Here is a 22,108-nt window from a genome sequence, read left to right on the forward strand (position 1 = left end):
AACGTACCTTCAACTGATGGGTAGAAACACAACTCTAAATGAGTGCAAATGTTGCTCCATAGCTCCTGTGTTAGTCAGCTGTTTTGCACTAAATAAGACAACTTTATTTAATGACAATATGTCAGTCTTCTGTTAGAGGTTGTTTTAATAACCTCAAGTAGTATAAATTTTACTTCTTTCTTTATTTGCTTAAAGGGAAAAGTTTAAACTCTTAACACCCTATTTTTGTGTCTTGCTTGTTATTCATTTCTTTTTCAGAAATTATTGCTCAAAACAAACAGCTAGCTTTTGACTTCTTGAACTTACCATGCATCAACTGAGTTGGTAGCCTAAAGCTTTGCATCTTTAAGATACAAAACATCTCGCTGTCCTTTAATTGGAAACATTGGATGCCCAAATAACATTAGTCTTAAGTAGAATCAGAATGTACATATGTTATTTGTTATCCTTGCTATTGTAACCATGCTATAAACAGCCAGCTCTTTAACACATAGTCATTCTTTCAGCTAAAGTGAACCTTATTGATTGTCAGGGTTTCTATTGCTGTACAACACAGTATATCGGCACGCATCGTTATAGAAGAGCCAGTCTTGGTAGATCAGATTAGTTTAGCTTGGATAATTACTTTCAATTAAATGAAAATAATGGTGAGGAAATTGGGTCATTGCAGAGGCAGCGTGAAGGATATACTCAAGATTAGGACACATAGATGTGTATAATGTTGATCACAATGCACCTCCCCAGATGAACCTCTTGTTTTTGAACTCGTCATCTGTGACACTGTCTGCGTGTCTCTCTCTCCATCTAGTGGCAGTCCAGTGTCTATAACAGAAAAAAGTGGAAGGTCTCATGGATTCTCCTCACCAAGCAGCAACCACCCAGGTCTGTACCACCTTAACTCAGAGCCTCACTTCGTTTAGTCATATGCTGTTTTCTGTCTTATAAGCAATAATATAGACAGTCAGACTCTAAAAAGTGGTAATTGTGTCACTTCTTGTAGGTCTACAAAATGACTGAAGTCAGAATTTGTTTTAATTAACTTGCTGCCTTGTTTATTTGTTTGTGTTTCTTCAATGCAAAGAAAAATGTAACTTATAAAGACAAAATATTCCAAATGTAAAAGTAACAGTGTTATTTTTTCGATGACTAGCCTGTAATGACTCTGTTTTGTTTTCTATCAGTATCATGGGTGTAGTTCAAACGTTGTTTTCACATGGATGTGGCACTGATGTGGTCGTGCATGTGTGAGACTAAATGTCTCATATTGGCCTACGCAGCCCACAAACATATGCCAAACCAGTGCACATGCTCATGCACACTAAACCATAACCTGATAAAAGACACAGGCAGCAGGTGCATGCAGCTAGAGTTAGAATTAGGTAAAGAGAACCAGCTTCAGCATGGAACTGGTTCAAAAAGTTAAATGCTAAATGAATCATTGAGAAAGTTTCACTTCAGCTCTGCCTAGCAGCTCCTAAATACATTTCCCTCGTGTTTAAATAATGTACTGCAAACAACTGACGTGTCTCTATTTTCAGTTCACTATGTCAACTGTAGCTTAGTTGCGTGATTAGCAGGTGTAAAAACCACTTTCACCCCTTAATGCCTATTGTCGCGAATTCGCATCTACCACTTTCATTCAGACTGCAGCTGAGATAGCGTATCCATTCCCCCAATGCCGGTTTGTGCAGATTCAGTACATACCTCGGAACCTTTTGCAAGCACTGAGTTCTGGTAGGACTGGTTCCGACCAGGGACCTAATTATTATATATCTGTTATTATTATTATATATCTGTTCTATGTGTAATAGACAAATCAACAATCTCCACTTATTTTAGTATCAGCTAGAAAGCAAAAACACACTTTTTTTTATGTAATTGGAAATAAGTTCCGGCCTCAAGGGGTTAACTTAGGGGGTGAGATTGGACTCTAGTATCATTACAGTAACCAAGGCAAACCTCAAAATATCCAAGACACCAGAAAGAGAGAACAGTCATGATTACTTTGTGTTTCTGCTCCTAACATTCATCTGTGATGACGAGTGTGTCACAGCTCCTTTGTGAAGGAAGCAGGAAGATGCCACAGTAAAATGATATGAACAGTGACACAAAACACAGCACACAGACATTCAGTAACGATTCTGCGTATTGAGACACATTACAGCTGACTAAAGTGACTGACTGCTCTTATAGAAACATTTTACTGTGACTGTAGGAACATGCAGGAGAGACTGACCTCATTTGAGAAACCCACTCGCCTACATCACCACTGTCCTTAAAAAGGACGAGCAGGGACGGCCAGATAGCTCAACTGGTTGAGCAGGCAACCAATGAACAGTGGTTACTCCTTGACACAGCGGCCTGGGTTTGATTCCCACTCACAGCCCTTTACTGCATGTCTTCTCCCTACTTTACTGTCTGCCTCTCAACTGTACATATCTAATAAAGCCAAAAAAATAACTTTAAAAAAAAGAGGACGTGCAGTCAGGCTGTGGCTGTGCTGAACACAGTAAATATATTTATTAATATAATTATTAAGCGTTTGTTTACTTTGATAGAAAGAAATGGGCATTGGTTGAGGAAGTAGTTAGATCCTTTACTTCAGTAAAAGTACTAATATCACTGTTCAAGTCCTTCATTGAAAACAAAAATGTGTTAGCATAACCAGAAAAATGTGCTCAAAGCAGAAGTATGTCTTCTGTGACTCGACAGTGCAGTATGTTATATTATTAGATTATTTTTACTCATAAACCCAGGTAGAAGCAGGATTTACTGTTGTAGTAACTCCAACCACCTGCCCTTAAAAAACTAGCTGAGAATGACTGAAATACAAATGATGCCCAGCCCTGTATGTCACCACACTGCCTCCACATGCAGTACATGAACTTACTAGTGTACAAAGCACAGTCACAGACTGATGTATTCAGTGCCTACCCTCTCTACCTGTGTGTCTAGAAAGAAAGAAAGAGCCAGTTAGATCTTTTTCAAAGCTCTGCCTTCTTGTCCTCTGCAGTTAGCACTAAGGCAGCTGCTCTTGTAGCTACTTGTGTTATATAGAGAGGAGAGAGGAAAATGGGGGAGAGCATGTTTAGTATTTCACATTTGCCCTCTGTGTGTAGTTGGAAGGAAACAACTTTTGATGCCTCCCTGCCGGCCTTGCTCGTCTTTGTTTGGAGCAACAGATCACAGACTCGTACAGATCCGCTGTGGCAAAACGCCTTTATCTGCTTATTCTGTAGCTGAGAAAAAGCCGCTTACCTCTTTGAACTACGTTGTTATTGCAAAGAGTGTGTGTGGCAGTGATTTATTGAATTTATGAATTGATAGTGATGCCTCGGTTAAAAGAGACTGTGATCGTGCAGACGGTTGGGGAACAAGGGATCGCTCGCCTCTGCCTTTCACCAGCAGCACCGACTGTCCTGGTGTTTCTCAGGATGAAGACTTTATTTGCCACGAACCCCTTTGATTCTTGTAGCAAAGATTTTTCTTCTTTGAGGTGATTTTCTCTGCATCTCACACCATTGTCAGAAAGCAGTGGCCTCTCCCTGTTTTGTACCATAAGATGCTCATTTTTGTACTAGAGTGCTGTCTTCAAACCAGTCTGCTAGTAGCAATAGAGCACCGTGATTCTGTTACCATCTCATAGGCAACTCTCAAATTTGATATGTGACCCAAATCCATGAATCTGACCGTTTGACAGCACATTAAAGCAACTGTAATCAATATTTCTACAATAAAGATAGATGAAAAAGCTAGTGACAACTGTGCAAACGATTTTCACCCAGCTCTTCAGTTACTCTCAGCTAGGTGGAGCTTTATAATGTTATTTGTAGCAAATTGTTTTGACTGTATGATCTGCATCTTCACTGTTTAGATTCAGTTCCTCTCATTAACATTGTTTTCAGCTGCAGCAGGCCTCAATAAAGCCTCTGAAACCGACCAAACAGCCAGACGCAGTTTGCAAATTACTGATGAAGATAGTGGAGGATTCAGTAGCTAAAGAACCAGATAGGAGCTAAAAGGAGATTGAATATTGGACTGTGCACATTTTCATATCATTTGTCTTGTTTCCGAAGAGCATCTAAAAATACTTGTATCTTGAACAAACTGTGCAGTGAATATGACACAGGGTTTTGTCTCAGTGATTTGCTGTGCTCCTGAGAGCATGAGCCCCAACTTACCTCAACAATCGCAGTTTATGGCTATAAAACAATCAAAAACTAGTGTCCCCTTGTAGAGGCAAGCAGAAGCTGCCAGTATTTAAAAATGGCCTCATTTATCCAGGGTGATTATAGCTTGCTAAAATCAGTCTGGGAGGTGTGCTTTGCTAAACACCACCCAGCTGTTATTCTCAGACTGCGTCACTGCTACTAATATGAGTGTGTTTGTGTGTTTCAGGCTACTTCAAGCTGGAGAGTCCTCTGCTTCAACACCGTCTGCAACAGCACAAGAAGACAGATAACAGTGGGCACACACAAGTAAATAATTTTTTTTGTGCTATTTTCACGCTATCTACTCTCCAAAGTTAATTGAGTGTAAATAGACTCATTACGTTTTGCCAGCAACACTGTTAAAACTGCAAAATAGAATTTCTGTGTTGGATACACATGCACATAAATGTGTCTACATAACCCTTCTGGACTGATTGTAAATCAGTGTTTCTTCTAATTCTTTTGTTGATATATTCAGTTCTGTAGTCTCACCTGTATCACATTAACTAAACTATCTATTTCATTTTCCTCACCTCTTTTTAATCCATGCAGGGACTCAAACCTGCTCTGGGTCGACTCAACAAGGCCACAGAATACTCCTCCTCTAGTGACGAGGTTGGCAGCAGTGATGACGAAGACAGAAACAGGTGAAAACTGTGGTCTCAGTATAATTCTTGCCATGTCAATGTTGTGCTGTTAAAAAAACTCTACTACTCTTCCCTTTTATTTTTAACCATGCAGACTGCAAGTTCTGCACCTCTATGGAACAACACAGTCACTGATAGAAGTAAAAAGAACTTCGCTACATTTTGTGCAGTATGACACAGTTATAGTAGCTGGAAACGGCTGTTCTTTAATGGAATATCTCCATAGGGGTACAGAGGAACATTTCCAGCAATCATCACTCTTGTATTCTAATGCTACATTGCGTTAACCAATGGTGTTGAAAGGCTAATTGATGATTAGAAAACCCTTGTGCAGTTATGTTAGCACATGGATAAAAGTGTGAGTTTTCATCATCAATCATGAAATTGCCTGGGTGACCCCAAACTTTTAGACAGTAGTGTATAGTTTTACAGCTTTCACAAACTAGGTGTCTTTCACATTGATATCAACTCTAGAAAGATATTTCACCATGCTGAATGTGTCCTTCAACAACCTGCTGACATTTTACTCTCTGTATACTGTATGAGTTATGCTGCATTGATTTTATTCCCCAAACATGTTTTATTTTGCTCTCATTTGCTCTAATTTGTTCCCATAGCGTCTGCTCTGTATAAACACAACCTGCAGTTCAACTGAATATTCACTGCATTTAGATCTTGTGACTGCTGGTTGCACTGAGGGGTGATTGTTTATTACCCCTTCTGTTATGTAAATTCTGTATCTAAACCGAAAAGTCATTCTGTGTTTCGGTGCTGTTCATTTTTGATAACTTTAAAAAAGAGGCACATAAACGAAGTGATTTTGCTGAAATATCGTATTTTATTCTTGAAGTTGGTTAATTTTTCTGACAGCACCACACATAACACAGTACCAGTTCTGTTTTTACAGTTTCTGTGTCTGTTAAATACTGTAATTTTGGCAGTTTGTAAAGATTGCATGACTTTTAAGCCCACCAGCAAGTTTTTGGGGTTCAGAAGGCTAACCGTAAAACTGTGAAAATCTGAGCCATTTTTTATGTGCTTCAAAGCACCACAATTGTGAAACATAACCGGTTAGAAGATTTCATGTACAGATTGTGAAAGCAATAATAGGAAAAAGAGTTGAAAAAATGTGTTCAGAGTTACTGTGTTTGTTCAGAATCCTTGAGCATGGACTGAGAATAAGTGCATGTTGAAATGTTTCTAACTACCAAGTTAAACCCACAATACTTTGACAGATTTCATAAATTGTACACCAAAAAGCAAGATTAATATCTTGTGGCGTAATTTGTTCAACCAAGTAAAGCTTAAAACTAAAGCTAGATAAATTTTGAATGCATTTTACATTCTCCCAAACATGATACAGAACAGATTTGTATTTGTGCTGCAGTGCTTTTGTGTCTGGGTCAGTGCATTCACAGTGTTCACCATCGTTGACATCAGTGTTTTCTCATTAGGTTCCTCTGCTGAAAGTAACTCTGCCTTGTTTTTATTGCCACTGATCTCGTAGAAGTATTGATCTTGTTTCTAACCACTAAATATAACACCTGCAGTCAGACTCTGCTCTAAAATCTGGACCTGTGTGTTTCAAGGTCTGGCCTGTCCAATGGCAAAGGGAAATACTTCAGAGGAATACCTGATGGCATCGTCCTGCAGCCTCACCACAATCTCAACCAGGTACTCAGCACACACACGCACACACACGCACACACACACACACACACACACACACACACACACACACACACACATACACACAAACATAGCAAGAAACTGTGTGATCAGTCTGTAATGTAAAATTTAGAGCTCAACCAGAATATTTAACTGTCCGGATTAGGGCTGCAGCTGGCGATTATTATAGTAATCGAGTATTCCATCGATTATTCTGACGAGTAATCAAGTAAGCGGATTCCACACTTGACATGCATATTACAGCATCTAAAGCTGAAGTTAGCGCACTGTGCAACAGAAATAACCGTCCTGGTGGAACACAGGTGGACATCTACGGTGTATTGGATGTATATAGTATAGTACAGGGGTAATGTACATATATAGTATAGTACAGGGGTAATGTACATGTATAGTACAGGGGTAATGTACATATATAGTATAGTATACAGGGGTAATGTACATATATAGTATAGTACAGGGGTAATGTACATGTATAGTACAGGGGTAATGTACATATATAGTATAGTATACAGGGGTAATGTACATATATAGTATAGTACAGGGGTAATGTACATATATAGTATAGTATAGGGGTAATGTACATATATAGTATAGTACAGGGGTAATGTGCATATATAGTATAGTACAGGGGTAATGTGCATATATAGTATAGTACAGGGGTAATGTACATATATAGTATAGTATATAGGGGTAATGTGCATATATAGTATAGTACAGGGGTAATGTGCATATATAGTATAGTACAGGGGTAATGTACATATATAGTATAGTATATAGGGGTAATGTACATATATAGTATAGTATATAGGGGTAATGTGCATATATAGTATAGTACAGGGGTAATGTGCATATATAGTATAGTATACAGGGGTAATGTACATATATAGTATAGTACAGGGGTAATGTACATATATAGTATAGTATATAGGGGTAATGTACATATATAGTATAGTATATAGGGGTAATGTGCATATATAGTATAGTACAGGGGTAATGTGCATATATAGTATAGTACAGGGGTAATGTACATATATAGTATAGTACTGGGGTAATGTACATATATAGTATACAGGGGTATTCCACTAAAACTAAAGTCATGGGAACCAGACATGTATTTAGTTGGTGACGCAGAAATCACATAAATACGTTTCTATGTTCGGTCCATTTAAACTGCTGCTACTGCAGCTGAACACAAATACGAAAACTGATCAGTTTATTCGTATTTATCGCAGAGAATATTCAATCAGTAACATTAGTTACACTGATTTAGCCACAAATTAAAATGATTTCCTTCATTACGAGACAGTGTCAGACCTACATGCACTTCAATACAATATCATGTTTGAATATGTGAAGCTTGATAGTTTTATTGTTCAGCTGTCTGTTATCAATAATCAGCTGTATTGATCAGTAAAATAAATTATGCATGTTCAACAGTGTTCTACCAGCCTTCCTGTCTTACATAATTTCCAATAGCAGCTTTTTACTATGATATATTTTTATGTTCCTCATTGTTCTCCATTAAAACAACCTGTACACGATTGTTTCATTTTGTGAAAACAAGTCAAATGATCATTAAATGCTGCTGTTTGTGTGACGAGTTTGAAGCAGAAAGTCTGAACTGACAAAGAAAGCTGAAAACCATCTTCATACCTGTTAACTGTGACTGAGGATTTAGTTTTTGTTGAGCAGACTCACACAAAGAAAGTCTGACTCTGTCAAACTGCCTTCGTAGTGCAATCCTCTGATATGCTTTCTAGTGTGCTAGTAAACACTAAAAAAGCTGCACCGGTTAAAATAGAAGCATCCCGTCAAATTTAAAATCCCTTTATAATTTATTGATTATAGGTCCTGGTCCGTATAGGATGAAGTCTGAGTCTGGACTCGGACCGTGGCCCACCAGTTAGGGTCTAGTATGTAGTGGATGAAACGAAGCCTCGATTCAGAGACTTTTGCCTCGAAGAATTTTAGTAATCAAATTTCTTGAATAAGTTGAAGAATTGTTTCAAACCTAATTTGGATATTGGTTTGTTTTGTAGGTATTCTGCTCTCAAGTTTGGATACTCACCTTTATGCTGTGGAGGCTTTCAGTAAAATCCAACAGAAAAACACATCTTGTCAGCACATTCTTGTACTACTTTATAATTGCACTGCTAAAAGGTGAAGATACAAGACTTCAGCTGTGTGGAACACTTTAAATTGAGTGAAAGCAGTGGGGGAAATATGACATCCTAACAGGTCCACCAGGGTCCACAATAAGCATGAAAATTCACTTGGAATAGGCTGTTGTTTGATGGTGTGAAAGATGGGGGCCATACTTAATAGGGAATTTAGATTAGCTAAAGTCTGTTTGTCAGTCTTTGTAATGAAGCTGTTTTTTTCCACCGTTTAAGTAGTAGCATTACACTTGATGACAACATGCAGTTATTGTTCTTGGGAAATATTTGCATTTAAATCAAATAGTTAAAATAAAACACAAGCAGTAATGTAAGAACATCCACAGATCAGTGAATTATTGGCATAAAACTAGCATCCTCAACCATGCTTTATGATACACAGCAGATCCTGCAGTTACAAAAACCAACAACAGAAAAATGAGAGAGAAATCACAGATCCTGTAGTCCCCAAACGCTTCAGTGTTTCTCAGTATTTCACACACCCTGACTGAAATCAATCAGCCTGTGAGACCAAATTGTAACTCTCATTAAATGGACTCCAGAGTATGGACCAACTACACACCACAAAACTTGGAAGCTCTAGAGTCTAAAACATTAAACTAGACACAGTCCTACTAAAATCGAGAGCCATCAATCTGAATGATATACAGATTTCCTGAAGCTTTGTTTTGCCACTGACGATTACTTTGTGTGATTGTTTTACAGCTTTCTTGGTTGGGTTCAGATGATACCTACCTGCTACCAGACCTGCTGCAGAAAACCTCTTCCTCCAGTCCTCTGCATAACGCACTGGGAAAGCAGCAGCGAACTCGTGAACTCAGCTACTCTCGATCACCCTCAGCCCCCGGATCCCCCACACACCAGGAACTACATGTGGGTTTACTAGGACACAAGTGTAGCCTGTTAACCAGACTTTTGTCTCAACCTTATCAGTATGCATCTTTGTGATAACACTGGGTTTAATTGTATAATTAGTCTGAAAAAAAATGTTGCTAAATGTTTATAAGCATATTAACCTCAGCATGTTTATGGACCATTGGAGGAAGCCGGAGTACCCGGAGAAATCCCACACATGTACAGGGAGAACATGCAAACTCCACACAGGCAAGGACACAAACTGGGGATCTTCTAGCTGTGAGGTGACAGTGCTAACCACAGAACCTCTGTGCAGCCCTATACTTAGAAGTTTTGTTTAAAGACATTAATGTGACTAGTTGCATTAGTTGCATTTATCCACCAGAGGGAGGCGGTGACACAGTTTAGGTACAGAGTAGTGACGTGTTGGACCTTTATTACCTAATTTATTAATTGTGTTTGTTCGGCCAACCATGCATTTTATATGTCCTTCTAAAATTTTAGAACAAACAATGTATATAATATTAATATTAATAATTATTAATATTAAGAAGCTGAAAAACAGTGACTATAATAATAAAAATCTGAAGATGTTTGTGATTGTACAGTAAATTTTTTGCAGTATATTCTCACTCTAGCATTTGTCATTTTGCACTACTGTGTATAGATATTATTTTCTAGATGTTTAAATATCTGTATCTATTTTTTTATTGTTATATTATTCTCTTTTCCTCATTCCTAGAGTGACACCAGCAGCCAAAACCAAATTCCTTGTATGTTGTGTACATACTCGACCATTAAAGCTCATTCTGATTCTAAAAGGCTGCAAAGCTGTACTTAGTGATCGCTAAAGCAATGAATGTAATTGCATTTTAATGCATGGAGGTAAAACCTCAGGCAGTCAAAACACTTGTATGAAATCACTGTCTTTGTTGTTGTTCATCAGGCTGTCAGCAGTCCTACTGGTAAAGGCACACCTTCATCTTCATCTTCCTCCTTCATGTCCTTCATTGATCCAAGATTGATCCCCATATCAACGCCACCACAGAGCCCCAGTGAGTACATTTATACATTCATAACACATAAATTGAACTTCGGCTCTTTGGAATGTCACTGACCTTCCATTCAGGTAGTATTGCTTGTGTATCTTCTGATATCTGCAAGACAAAAGAGCAGAAGCACCACAGAAGAAGGGCTGCTGTGTAGCTGCAGTCAGTTTGAGGATACTGACAGAAATTATTCACAGTGAAATGTGATAAAATGCTGTATTAATTACACCTTTTGTAAACTGATGTTGTTAGCCCATTAGCGATGCTAGCATCTGCATGTCACATTTACAGCCCAACCAGTCGTTTCATGTGGCTTCCTGCACCCAGGGAAGTAAATTTTGCCAGGTGCATTGTAGCGTATAGAGATGATTATTAAATACTATGTCATTTAAATTTGTTCTACTTAATTCATACCAATTTATAGAACACCTTCCAAATGTATTTGTACGACTGCTGTCATAATGCCAGAAATAATTGTGGTTGGTACCAATACCACTAAAGTTCTACAATTAAGTATCAATTGACCAGCTATGATATCACGGCATAAAAATGAATAAAAAATATGAAAGAAATATATTTCACCATCAATTATTTTGTTTGTTTATTTTGTTCACAATCCACTTTCTATGGTGGCAAAGCATTCTGCTGCAGTTTCCACCTGCCCAATACATGAAAAAGGATTGCAGATTATAAATATGCCAGATTTAGTAAATGTATGAAAAATATCATAATGAAACTGTGGAATGCAAATATTTTTTTTTAAATAAACATTACTGTTATTAAAACTTCCTCATGCAGTTTCCTTATGATGACTTTTGGTGAGTTTTTGTCATATTTTATGAGCTTCTGAAAAGCTTGCAGTGTAGACAGACTGACAGTAACAGGAACATTGTAAACATTGTGACAGCTTGTTGTTGATACAAAGTCGCAACTGAGCTTGAATTCTGTTTGCAGATCTGTTTGTCTTTGAGCTGCTTAGATCAGTCAGACTTTTTCTTTTGTCTCAATGCAGCGGGCATCAAAGGTGAACCATTGAAGAGAGAGAACCACAGGAAGGGCTCTGTGGTGAACGTGAACCCAACCAACATTCGACCACAGAGCGACACTCCAGAGATCCGCAAGTACAAAAAGAAGTTCAACGCTGAGGTTCTCTGTGCTGGACTATGGGGTTTGTAGTTTTATACTGTCATAAATATCTAATATGCATGTTGTAGATGTGTTCAGAAGTTGACTAAAATGTACTGTTAGTGTTTTTGTTAAATGTTTTGAACTGAACAAGCGAAGGTTTCAGTTTGTTTACTGACATTCTGGCATAGTACCAGTGGTCTTTTGTTTGTTGATAATTTGCAGATTCTGTGTTGTTTCTTTTGGAATTCTTACCAGTATATAAATCTAAAGATTCCACGTTGATAAATGGATTCATGACACTGTATGTTAGAGCTGAATCATGTGTCTGTTCTGTTCTGCAGGTGTGAATCTGTTGGTGGGGACAGAAAATGGGCTGTGGTTGCTGGATCGAAGTGGTCAGGGGAAAGTCTACTCTCTCATCAGCAGACGGAGGTTTCAGCAGATGGATGTGCTGGAAGGACTCAATGTACTGATTACTATATCAGGTACATATACTGTGGGTTCAAGTGTATAAAAACACACTGACACAGAACGCAGGCATTCACACAGTTACAATATCTGGTTTGTCCTATGCTGTAAAGCAGAATGAACAGAGTAGAATTTAGCTGCCAGCCTTGCTTATCTCAAAATATCATATAATAACGTGAGAAGGACTGTTGTTTTTATCCAAATATAGAAAGTATTTTAACTCATATTCATTCTCCAGCGATGTGAGCAAATGCATGTAACTGGTTTAATGTGAAGCAGGACATTACTTCATATTAAGTCACCTCAGAGAACTGAGTTTAAACTTTATGTCACTGAAGCAAGATTTACCTTCATTTTCCCCTCCGTCCTTCTTTCTATATCTGTAGGGAAAAAGAACAAGCTGCGTCTCTACTACCTGTCCTGGTTAAGGAATAAAATCCTCCATAATGACCCTGAGGTGGAGAAGAGACAGGGCTGGACATCAGTAGGTGACCTTGAGGGCTGTGTCCACTACAAAGTGGGTAAGTACAGACTACAAAGGGCAGGCTGAGTGTGCACCAGTTTTTCTTTATTTCGTATGCTAAAAATTGTAACCCACTGGTGTTGTTTTAGCAGAGGTCTTAAAGAGCTACATATGCAGTCTATCAAAGTCATCAAGAAGGTTTTTAATTTCTCTTTTTCCATCTTGTTTTTTCCAGTGCGTTACGAGAAGATAAAGTTCTTAGTGATAGCACTAAAGAATGCTGTGGAGGTGTATGCCTGGGCCCCAAAACCATACCATAAGTTCATGGCCTTCAAGGTTGGTATTTAAAAAAACACACGATGTACAGTATCTTCTGAGATCTTTGTTTTGGCTGTGAAGACATGACAATATATATTCTAAATACTACACGTTAGGTTATACAGCTTTCTTTTTAGCTCCAGGTCTCTGTGGATGGCAGTATGCTGAGCTGTCTGTCGCCTGTTTTTCCAGAAGCTTTGGTCACTAAATATCTGATATAGTAGATGGATTGCCACAATGTTTCATACAAACATCTTTGATCTTAATGACATATAGTAGGTCTGAATTTTCTGCTTATCCAGGACTTAAGGTATATCAAAAGGTCTGTGAGCCGTGAACAGTAGTCATGTTAGCATTATAATTGTAGCTAACAAACCGAAACTTAGACTGACAAAATCAGATCTACATTTAACAATGCAGTGTAAAGCCTAACAAACAGAATCTGGGATGTCTGAGCAGTATAATTTGAACCTGTTCATTCAGCTTCAACCTTGACTGGGTTGTTTGAAATAGTTAAACCACCACTAACTGGTTAACCACACTGTCCTCTATTATCTTTTCTGTTCTTACCACTTATTTGCATATCTGGGTCAAAACTTTCATAAACATTGCCAAAAAATCAAATAGGGTCACAGCCCAACACTTGTAGATACACACAGACATGACACATCCAGGCTACAAGCCTCATATACACACATTCTCTGCAGAGTTGTGTCCCATTTATTTCTGTCCTCTGTGGCCTGAGCTACTTTCTCTTCTGTGTTACATAGTTAACCCTCTCTCCTTAGAAAAGGCCAAAAATATACCTTGTGGAAGTGATGGCAGGACAATCTTAGGATGCAGATTTTTATGTAACTCTTCTTCAAATTCTCAAAGTCATTTGCTGATTAATTATTAATGGAGCAGTTCCAGTTAGGTTGCTGGTGTCACGGTTCCTTTTTAAAATATATCTTTGGTGGTAATGATTGAGGTGTTCAGACTATCTTATCTAATTTGATCGTGTGTCTCCAGTCGTTCAGGTCTCTGCCTCAAAAACCGCTGTCTGTTGACCTGACGGTGGAGGAAGGTCAAAGGTTGAAGGTCATCTACGGCTCTTTGTCTGGTTTTCACGCCATTGACGTGGACTCTGGAACACCATACGACCTCTACCTGCCTACACATGTAAGCAACTAGATTTTGACTACTTTTTAAGTGTGGCCTTCATTAATTTATGTTCTTTGTTTTTAGAATGTATTTTTATTTAAATATATTTCAAATCTCCCTTTGCCTCCTCATTTTCCCCCTCTAAAGTAATCTTTCTTACCCCCAAAACAAGACTTGACAATTAAGCCAGACTTTCAAAAGAGACGATAACCACTACCAACGATTGATAATATGTGTGCCATCTGATAATCCTGTATTGTATCATCAAAATTACAAGAGCAGTGTGCCTGTACCTCATAAGCAAGTCTGTGGCAGGTTCTAAAGATTAGCATTTTGATAAAATGTAAAAGGAACTTGAGGAATATGTGCTGTTAGGATCCATGTGGGACTGCACAGTGGCTTGGTGGTTAGCACTGTCGCCTTGCAGCTAGAAGATCCCTGGTTTGCATCCCAGCCTCCCAGGATTTTTCTGCATGGAGTTTGCATGTTCTCCCTGTGCATGCTTAGGCTTTCTCTGAGTACTCCAGCTTCCTCCCACAGTCCAAAAAAACATGCTGAGGTTAACTGATGATTCTAAACTGTCTGTAGGTGTGAATGTGAGTGTGATTGTTTGTCTCTATATGTAGCCCTGTGATAGAAAAACCCATACATCTTTTTATTGAAGAGAGTATTACGTATTTCGAGATCCTTAAGTTAAGAGAAGTCTGATCTCTGAAGCTTCACATGATACAGATATTGTCCTCGTTGTCACTGGAGTTCTCCATTAAATCAGAATTTTATTTTACCTTTCCAGCTGTTATCTCTCCAGTCAACCGTATCACCTCCCTCCTCTCAGTATCTCAGGATGAACCTCCTGGTCCTCCTCCCACTCAGTCTACAGATGTCAGTCACTGCTGTCCTGCTTTATTTATCCTGTTTTCCTGGTTCCACCTCCCTCTACTCTCCTCCCACACAGTCTATAGCTGTCAAACTCTGTTCGCTGTCATCCCTCTTTTCTATTCTTCCTCCCACGCTTTCACTCTGCCATCTAATGTAGCATTGTTCATTTGTTCATTTTCCCCTAATTTTTATCTTCTCTCTCTCTCTACATTTGCTAAATTATCACTGCTCTTTCTCTCTGTGTGTTTGGTCTGTGGGCAGGTAGAACAGCTGCAGAGTTTTGTGACTCATATTCACATTTCTGTTCAGACGTTGACAGTTTTATGCCTCATATGGTGCTGGAACTTTCATTTAAACTGTAGAAACTGATCTGATGAAGCTTGAGTCAGAAAAACTTTTGTGAGTGTGCTGATCTTCAGTATGTATTGTAAGGTGGCTGCTTACTGGCAAACTAAGATTTGTTTTATTGGAGTTTTAGCAGAATACTTGTTTCTGTTTTTCTCTGGATGTAGTACGTATATTTTAAAGGGGTTCTGGACAGTTTTATGATGTATTCTGTAATATTCTTTAGATATCAGCTTGGCCTAGAAGTTCATAACTGAAAGCTTTCTTTACAGACTAGAGGTGTGCATTTTAAATATATACTGTATATGTAGGATAAATAGAAAATATTGGTGTTTTGCAGGCTAAACCATACTAAGGTCTAACAGTCAAGGCATCTCAGCCTGTGCTGCTCTTATATGGACTATTCCTTTGTCATGTATTCTTCACACGTCCCCCATTTCATGAATGTTAAGTTACTGGACTACTTAAATTGAGAAAGCAAATCTCTTACTTCTTAATTCTTCTGAGATAATTCATAAAACTTAACTAACTTAATCCTCCCACACCTCATTTTTCATCTCTTGAGGGGAACAAACTATAACTTGCAAGTTTTTGCACACACAGCAGATGCAGAGCACTACTTGCTTTAATTTGTTGATCTGATTAGGTCCCATAAGTCCAATATTTACTCTCCCTTCAGCTCTCTTTTGCTCTTCGTTAACTCCTGAGAAAATATCTGGCGCTGTAGTGGGTTTAACAGAAGATAAATATGTTTGCTGAAGACTGCCTGCTGGAAAGGAAAATGACATCATGAGGGCTAAAGCTAAGCAGCTAACTAACAAAAGCTGACTGAAGCCGTGGGCCATAAAACCACAACAATTCAATTCAATTCAATTCAATTTTATTTATATAGCGCCAATTACAGTCAAATTGTCTCGAGACGCTTTACAGAACCCATATGCCTGAACCCCAGAGCAAGCCAAAAGGCGACAGTGGCAAGGAAAACACCCTTTTAACAGGGAAAAAAACCTCGAGCAGAACCCGGCTCTAATGTGGGGGGACCCATCTGCCTGCTGGCCGGGCGGGTTGAGAGGGACAGAAGAGGTAGAGAGATAGAGATAGAGGGGTAGAGGTAGAGATAGAGGGATAGAGGTAGAGGGGAAGAGGTAGAGGGATAGAGATGGTGGGAGAACAACCACACATCTGAAGCATCCAGCTCTTTGTCAAAAAGGAAGGTTTTAAGCCTGGTCTTAAAAATAGAGAGGGTGTCCGCCTCCCCAACCCAAACTGGGAGCTGGTTCCACAGGAGAGGCGCCTGATAACTGAAGGCTCTGCCTCCCATTCTACTTTTAGAGATTCTAGGAACAACAAGTAAGCCTGCAGTCTGAGAGCGAAGAGTTCTGCTAGGATAATATGGTACTATCAGGTCTTTAAGATATGATGGAGATTGGTTGTTAAGAGCTTTATATGTCAGAAGAAGGATTTTGAATTCTATTCTAGATTTAACAGGAAGCCAATGAAGAGAAACCAGCATAGGAGAAATATGATCTCTCTTGCTAACTCCCGTCAGTACTCTGGCTGCAGCATTTTGGATCAGCTGTAGATGTTTCAGAGAGCTTTTGGGACAACCTGATAATAAGGAATTACAGTAGTCAAGCCTAAAAGTAACAAATACATGGACTAGTTTTTCTGCATCACTCTGAGACAGGATGTTCCTGATTTTCACAATATTTCTCAGATGGAAAAAGGAAGTTCTACAGTGAGCTGAAACTGAAAAAGATCCACAGAACTTAAAGTGTCAAGTTTTAATTAATCTCTCAAAGTGACCCCTTTCACATTCCACATAGTTGTTTGGTACATTGTTAAAATAAAAATATAAATAAAGAACTTCAAATTAATACTTTAATTTATTTAAAGTTCATAATCTAAAATGAGATTATGTAATTGGCTGATAGGAGCTGCAGAGTCAAATGATAATTCTGCTGGTGACACTGTTCTCATACAAGGAGTTATGTGATAATTTAATCCAAGAATATTGATTCCAAGCCATCAGTATTTGCAAATCGGTGAATAATCATCTCCCATCTGCCTTGGAATTCATTGTATTCTCTGCTGTGACGCAACAACAGTTTTAGTTTGCTGCATAAATTCGTATGCTTTGGAGCATTCCTTCCAAGAGTAGCTCAAATCAACAAACTGACTCATACTAAGTTGAAATTCCAGATCCATAACTTCAGTATCCACAAGCGGATGATAGATATGTTTTTTTCCAGGGCCAATGCCAGTTATTAGTAATCAAGGAGACCACTAACCAATATTTGGAACTGATTTGCAGGGAAAAAAAAATTGAAACTCCTCATGTCAAAAGTTTGTTAAAATTCCTTTGTCTATTTAAGTTTTCAACATTTATCCTTTAGTATTTATAAACTGCTACTTGTGACATGTAGTCTGTCGGATAGTACTGAGGGCGGGACCAAAGAAGCACATTTTTAAATTCATTTATCACAAATTGGTTTAAAAGAACAAACACAAACTCTTAGTATCTACAGATCAGACATCTGCCAACTATAACATGTATGACATATTATGGTAGTGATATTTTAGTATCCCATTTTGTCTTTCCATATGCATTATATTCTTATATTTACAACTGACAGATTAACTGAATAGAGTCACACATGGTAAACAATCCACAGGTTAGCTGCATTTGGCAACTTTAAATAGCATCCAGACTATTTCCGCAAACCTTAGGGTGTGATGGTACTGTTTTTAAATTCATTCACAGGAATCAAACTCTGTCAAGTTTTAACGGCTTCCATACATCTGAAAAACTTGATTTTTTTCCTCTCTTCAAAAAGGCTGCAAATGAATCTGTGTTTTTAGATGCGAAACAAATCGCCCACTGCAAGTAGAATTACAGATACAGCAGGTCATTTTTTTTCCCTCTCTCCTCTGCTGTATGTGGGCACGTAAAGCTCGCTGTAGCCTCTGGTGAGTCATATTCACATTGAGATTCTGACACATCCTGTTAAATATGTTTCAGCAAGAACTGGAGATGTTTGAAACTCAGGCTGGGAAGTATTAAAACTTCATTTTGGTAACATCTGAGCTGCAGCCTGTTTCATGTGGAGTATATAGGCGGTGTTAATATATATGCTGCAGTATATAGTCAGTCATGTTGTTGTTGCTGCTGGTTTATATGCTGCCAGCATTTATACAGTACATGTGGTACTGAGTGGGTGGCTGGAGCAGGAAAGATGTTCTGCCTTTAACTCTTCTCATGGGATCACTGATGAAGACTTAGCTTGAAATGTGGGTTTTAAAGTTAAAGAAACAGATGTTTAAAGGCGACAAATGTAATTTTGTACACTGGCTGATCATAGTTCTGTTTTCTGACCAGACATGTGTGAGACTGATGGCTTGTCCTCCATTCATATTGTCCCTATCCTTCCATCACTGACTCTCTCACTCTGTCCCATCCACCTCTAAAATGTGCTACTTTCTATAGGCAGGGAGGAGCTGGAAAGACACATAAGCTCTAAAAATACATCCCTCCTGTCCTCCTTCTTTTGCGATCATTAACTCAGCGTGAGTCCTGACCTGCTCTCACTCCTGTTGAATTTTTTTCTCCCTCCTCCTCTGGTATATTAAGCGACTCTTCCCCCAGCTGCCTACTACACCGGTGCCTTATTCTGCTGCTGCTGCTGCTGCTGCTGCTGCTTCTGCTGCTTCGATATCATTACTCTAGCCTCCTTCTCCCCATTTTCTCTCCTCTCTCACACAGCTTTCCTCCAGACACACTTTTAAACCCACTCACTTACACTTTCTTTGAGTGCTCTGGAGGACATTTCACACTCTGATACAGACTCATTTGCACACACACCTTCTCTTCTTCTGTGCACATCTTCCCACACACACCTACTGCATCGGCAGTACAACACATTCGCTCAAAACACTCTTTTCTGTTTCCTTATCGCTGTTAAAAGCAATTCACCTTTTCACAAGTCAAACCGTCACTTGCACACACACACTACACTCACCCACATAAAAAAGCACACACAAGCGTCTCACATTTTTGCCTGCGAACTATGTAACCATGCTGATTCCAAGGCAGAGGATTAAGATTGCATTGCGTCTGTGGATGCCCCTTCTCATGCTCAGGATTGTTGTGGCTCAGACTCTGGTAATGTATGAAATCAGTTTTAGTAACGCAGTGCAGAACGCTAAACTTTTGTCTTTCATCCTGGATGAGTTTTTCTGTTCAAGAATCTCCTATTAAGGGGACGGAGAGCTTTATTCCTGGCAGTTTTCGTTCTAACAGGTTGCTGATTTTTAGTGACGTAGACGTTGATTTGCTGTTGTTGACATTCAGTTTTAGAGAGTGATCATGATTTTCTGTTAGACAAAGGTTCCATGATGGGTTTGAGGTTTGATAACTGCTTTTGAGCTGTTAAGATAGTGTTTTAGAACTGTTAGCTAAACGTTTTAGATGTGGTTAGACAAGCGATTCTGAACTAAGTTGAGGTTTTTCCAGAACTGCTTTGATATTATTAATTTAACTGTATCTGGTCTGGTTAGTTTAATGTTTCTGAACTGTTAGATCAGTGTTTTAAATGTAGTTAGAGAAGTGATGGTGAGCTAATTTGAGAATGTTTACAAAAGTACTTCAGTAAATGTTTTAGATGTGCTTAGAAAAATGTTGCTGAGCAAAATTGAGGATATTGACAGAACTACTTCAGTAAATAGAGCTGGATTAAGTGTGTAGTGAAGTGAACTGTATCTGGGCTGGTTAGGTAAATGTTCCCTAACTGTTAGACTGATTTATCTGATCTGTCGGTTCAGAAATATCTCACTTCAGTGTTTTTGAACAGTTAGATAAATGTTTTCGACGTGCTGAGAAAAGTTTCTGAACTGGTTAGAAAAACATCAGAACTACTGAGAATGATTCAGAACTGTTAGATAGCATTTCTAAACCATTCCATAAATGTTTTTGAACTGTCAGATAATATTTCCTAACTGTTAGGTAAATGTTTCAGATGTTAGGCAACTAATTAATTTGAGATTTTTGTTTTCAGAACTACTTAGATAAGCTTAGTTAGTTCAAGAATGTATGTGGATTAATCAGAGAAGTGTTTCTGAACTGTTGGAGAAATGTTTGGGGCTGCTGCAGAATTGCAGTTTATGGCTGTTGGATGAAATTTGATTTAATGCAAAAGACTTGATAATCTATGCAAATGTAAAGATATTTTCCATACAATGACTATGAGCAGGAGAATCTTACTATCTAACTAATTTGGGATTTTGATCAATTCCTGCACCACATGGCACTGAAAATGGTAAAGACTTGAACTCCATGATTTAGTCAAAAAGCTGAGCTTTCTGATGAAATCTCCTCAGTGAAAAAGGTTGCCTCTTTCTGCTCAGAGAGTCCTTTCACATTGGAGTTCCCATCATATCCCTTCCCACATATCCCTCTTTGAACTCCTTTTCTGTTCTTATCCTGTTACTTCTAAACACATCATTCCGGGTCATCTCATGTCTAAAGATTGGAATGTAGTAATTCCAGAGTTGAATCATATTGTTGAGTTTCTACGACTGAAGGATGTTGTCAGATGACATTTAAATATCATAACAGATTATAAAGTCATCTCTCTGACAACTGGCAGGTCTTTGTGTCGTGTTTGTAGCAGACGTGTCTTGTGTTTTATGTGCAATTTGCATTATTGTGCATTAATGTTTAAGTTTAAACCAGGTCTGTTTGTTGTGTTTGTGTTACAGATCCAGGGTTCTATTCGTCCCCATGCCATCATCATTTTGCCAAACAAAGCTGGAACAGAGGTTCTGGTTTGCTATGAAGACGAGGGCGTCTACATCGACACCTATGGCCGAATCACCAAGGACACGGTGCTGCAGTGGGGGGAGATGCCTGCATCTGTCGGTAACTGTCGACAGCTTATATTATTATACAGTCGTCCCGCGCTATATCGCACTTCACTTTTCACGGTCTCACTGTATCGCGGATTTCTGAATTGTATATATCTAATTTTGTATTGCGGGATTTTTCACTATATCATGGGATTTTGTGGTATATAGGCATTTTTATATATTTACATTTTAATTATTTTTGCAGTGAAATGAGCATTTTCTAGCCTATAACATTTAAAACAATATATTAAACAACATATTAAGAGGATATTAAATCAAAATAAAATGTGTAGCGTACAGCGCTGGGCCCTGATTGGCTCAGCGGCCGTAGCATCAGTCTCCTCTGTCTCCCGTGTATAGCATACGTTCAGCATCTGGCCTTGTCCGTTTCACATAGACGTCTGGTCACTGCGCATTTAAGAGTGTAGAAAGTGTTTAAGAGCATAGGAAGTGTTTGTAAGAGTGTGGGAAAGGTTAATAAGAGTGTGGGGAGGGTTTATAAACCTGTAAAATATATATAAATAATAAAATAAATATAAGGTCGCCTATTGCAGAGGGTTCTGGAACCTGACCCTCTGCAATAGATGAGGGACCACTGTATGCACACACAAATACATACAGGTGATCGTCATCCACAGTTCAACTTCACTGTTTTTTTTGTGCCCACAAAGACCTCTCTGGGGTTGTTGAGGTTGTACAGTTCAGGTTCTTGCTGGTTCTGATGCTCCTGTACCTCTGCAGCTGGTGTGTATTTTAGAGGCTTCTTGTGGCTGAACAAAGATGTTGTGCTGATACAGGAGCGTTATGCAGTCTTCTTGTTGTCTTGTCCTTG

General features: G+C 38.7%; 1 protein-coding gene across 3 annotated transcripts in view; it reads left to right on the forward strand.

Moving 5' to 3' along the window:
• si:zfos-2326c3.2 (misshapen-like kinase 1) overlaps positions 1-22,108 on the forward strand; it is a 75,225-nt gene that overhangs the window by 49,623 nt on the left and 3,494 nt on the right. For all 3 annotated transcript variants that reach the window (XM_023267061.3, XM_023267069.3, XM_023267078.3), the window contains 12 exons: positions 809-882; positions 4,399-4,478; positions 4,764-4,858; positions 6,448-6,532; positions 9,430-9,597; positions 10,526-10,634; positions 11,641-11,796; positions 12,098-12,241; positions 12,611-12,745; positions 12,923-13,023; positions 14,017-14,166; positions 21,130-21,289. In XM_023267061.3, coding sequence (XP_023122829.2) covers positions 809-882; positions 4,399-4,478; positions 4,764-4,858; positions 6,448-6,532; positions 9,430-9,597; positions 10,526-10,634; positions 11,641-11,796; positions 12,098-12,241; positions 12,611-12,745; positions 12,923-13,023; positions 14,017-14,166; positions 21,130-21,289 — 1,457 coding nt within the window. The remainder of the gene's footprint in view (positions 1-808; positions 883-4,398; positions 4,479-4,763; positions 4,859-6,447; positions 6,533-9,429; positions 9,598-10,525; positions 10,635-11,640; positions 11,797-12,097; positions 12,242-12,610; positions 12,746-12,922; positions 13,024-14,016; positions 14,167-21,129; positions 21,290-22,108) is intronic.

Source organism: Amphiprion ocellaris, chromosome 13 (genome assembly GCF_022539595.1).
Source record: "Amphiprion ocellaris isolate individual 3 ecotype Okinawa chromosome 13, ASM2253959v1, whole genome shotgun sequence".
Taxonomy (NCBI): domain Eukaryota; kingdom Metazoa; phylum Chordata; class Actinopteri; family Pomacentridae; genus Amphiprion; species Amphiprion ocellaris.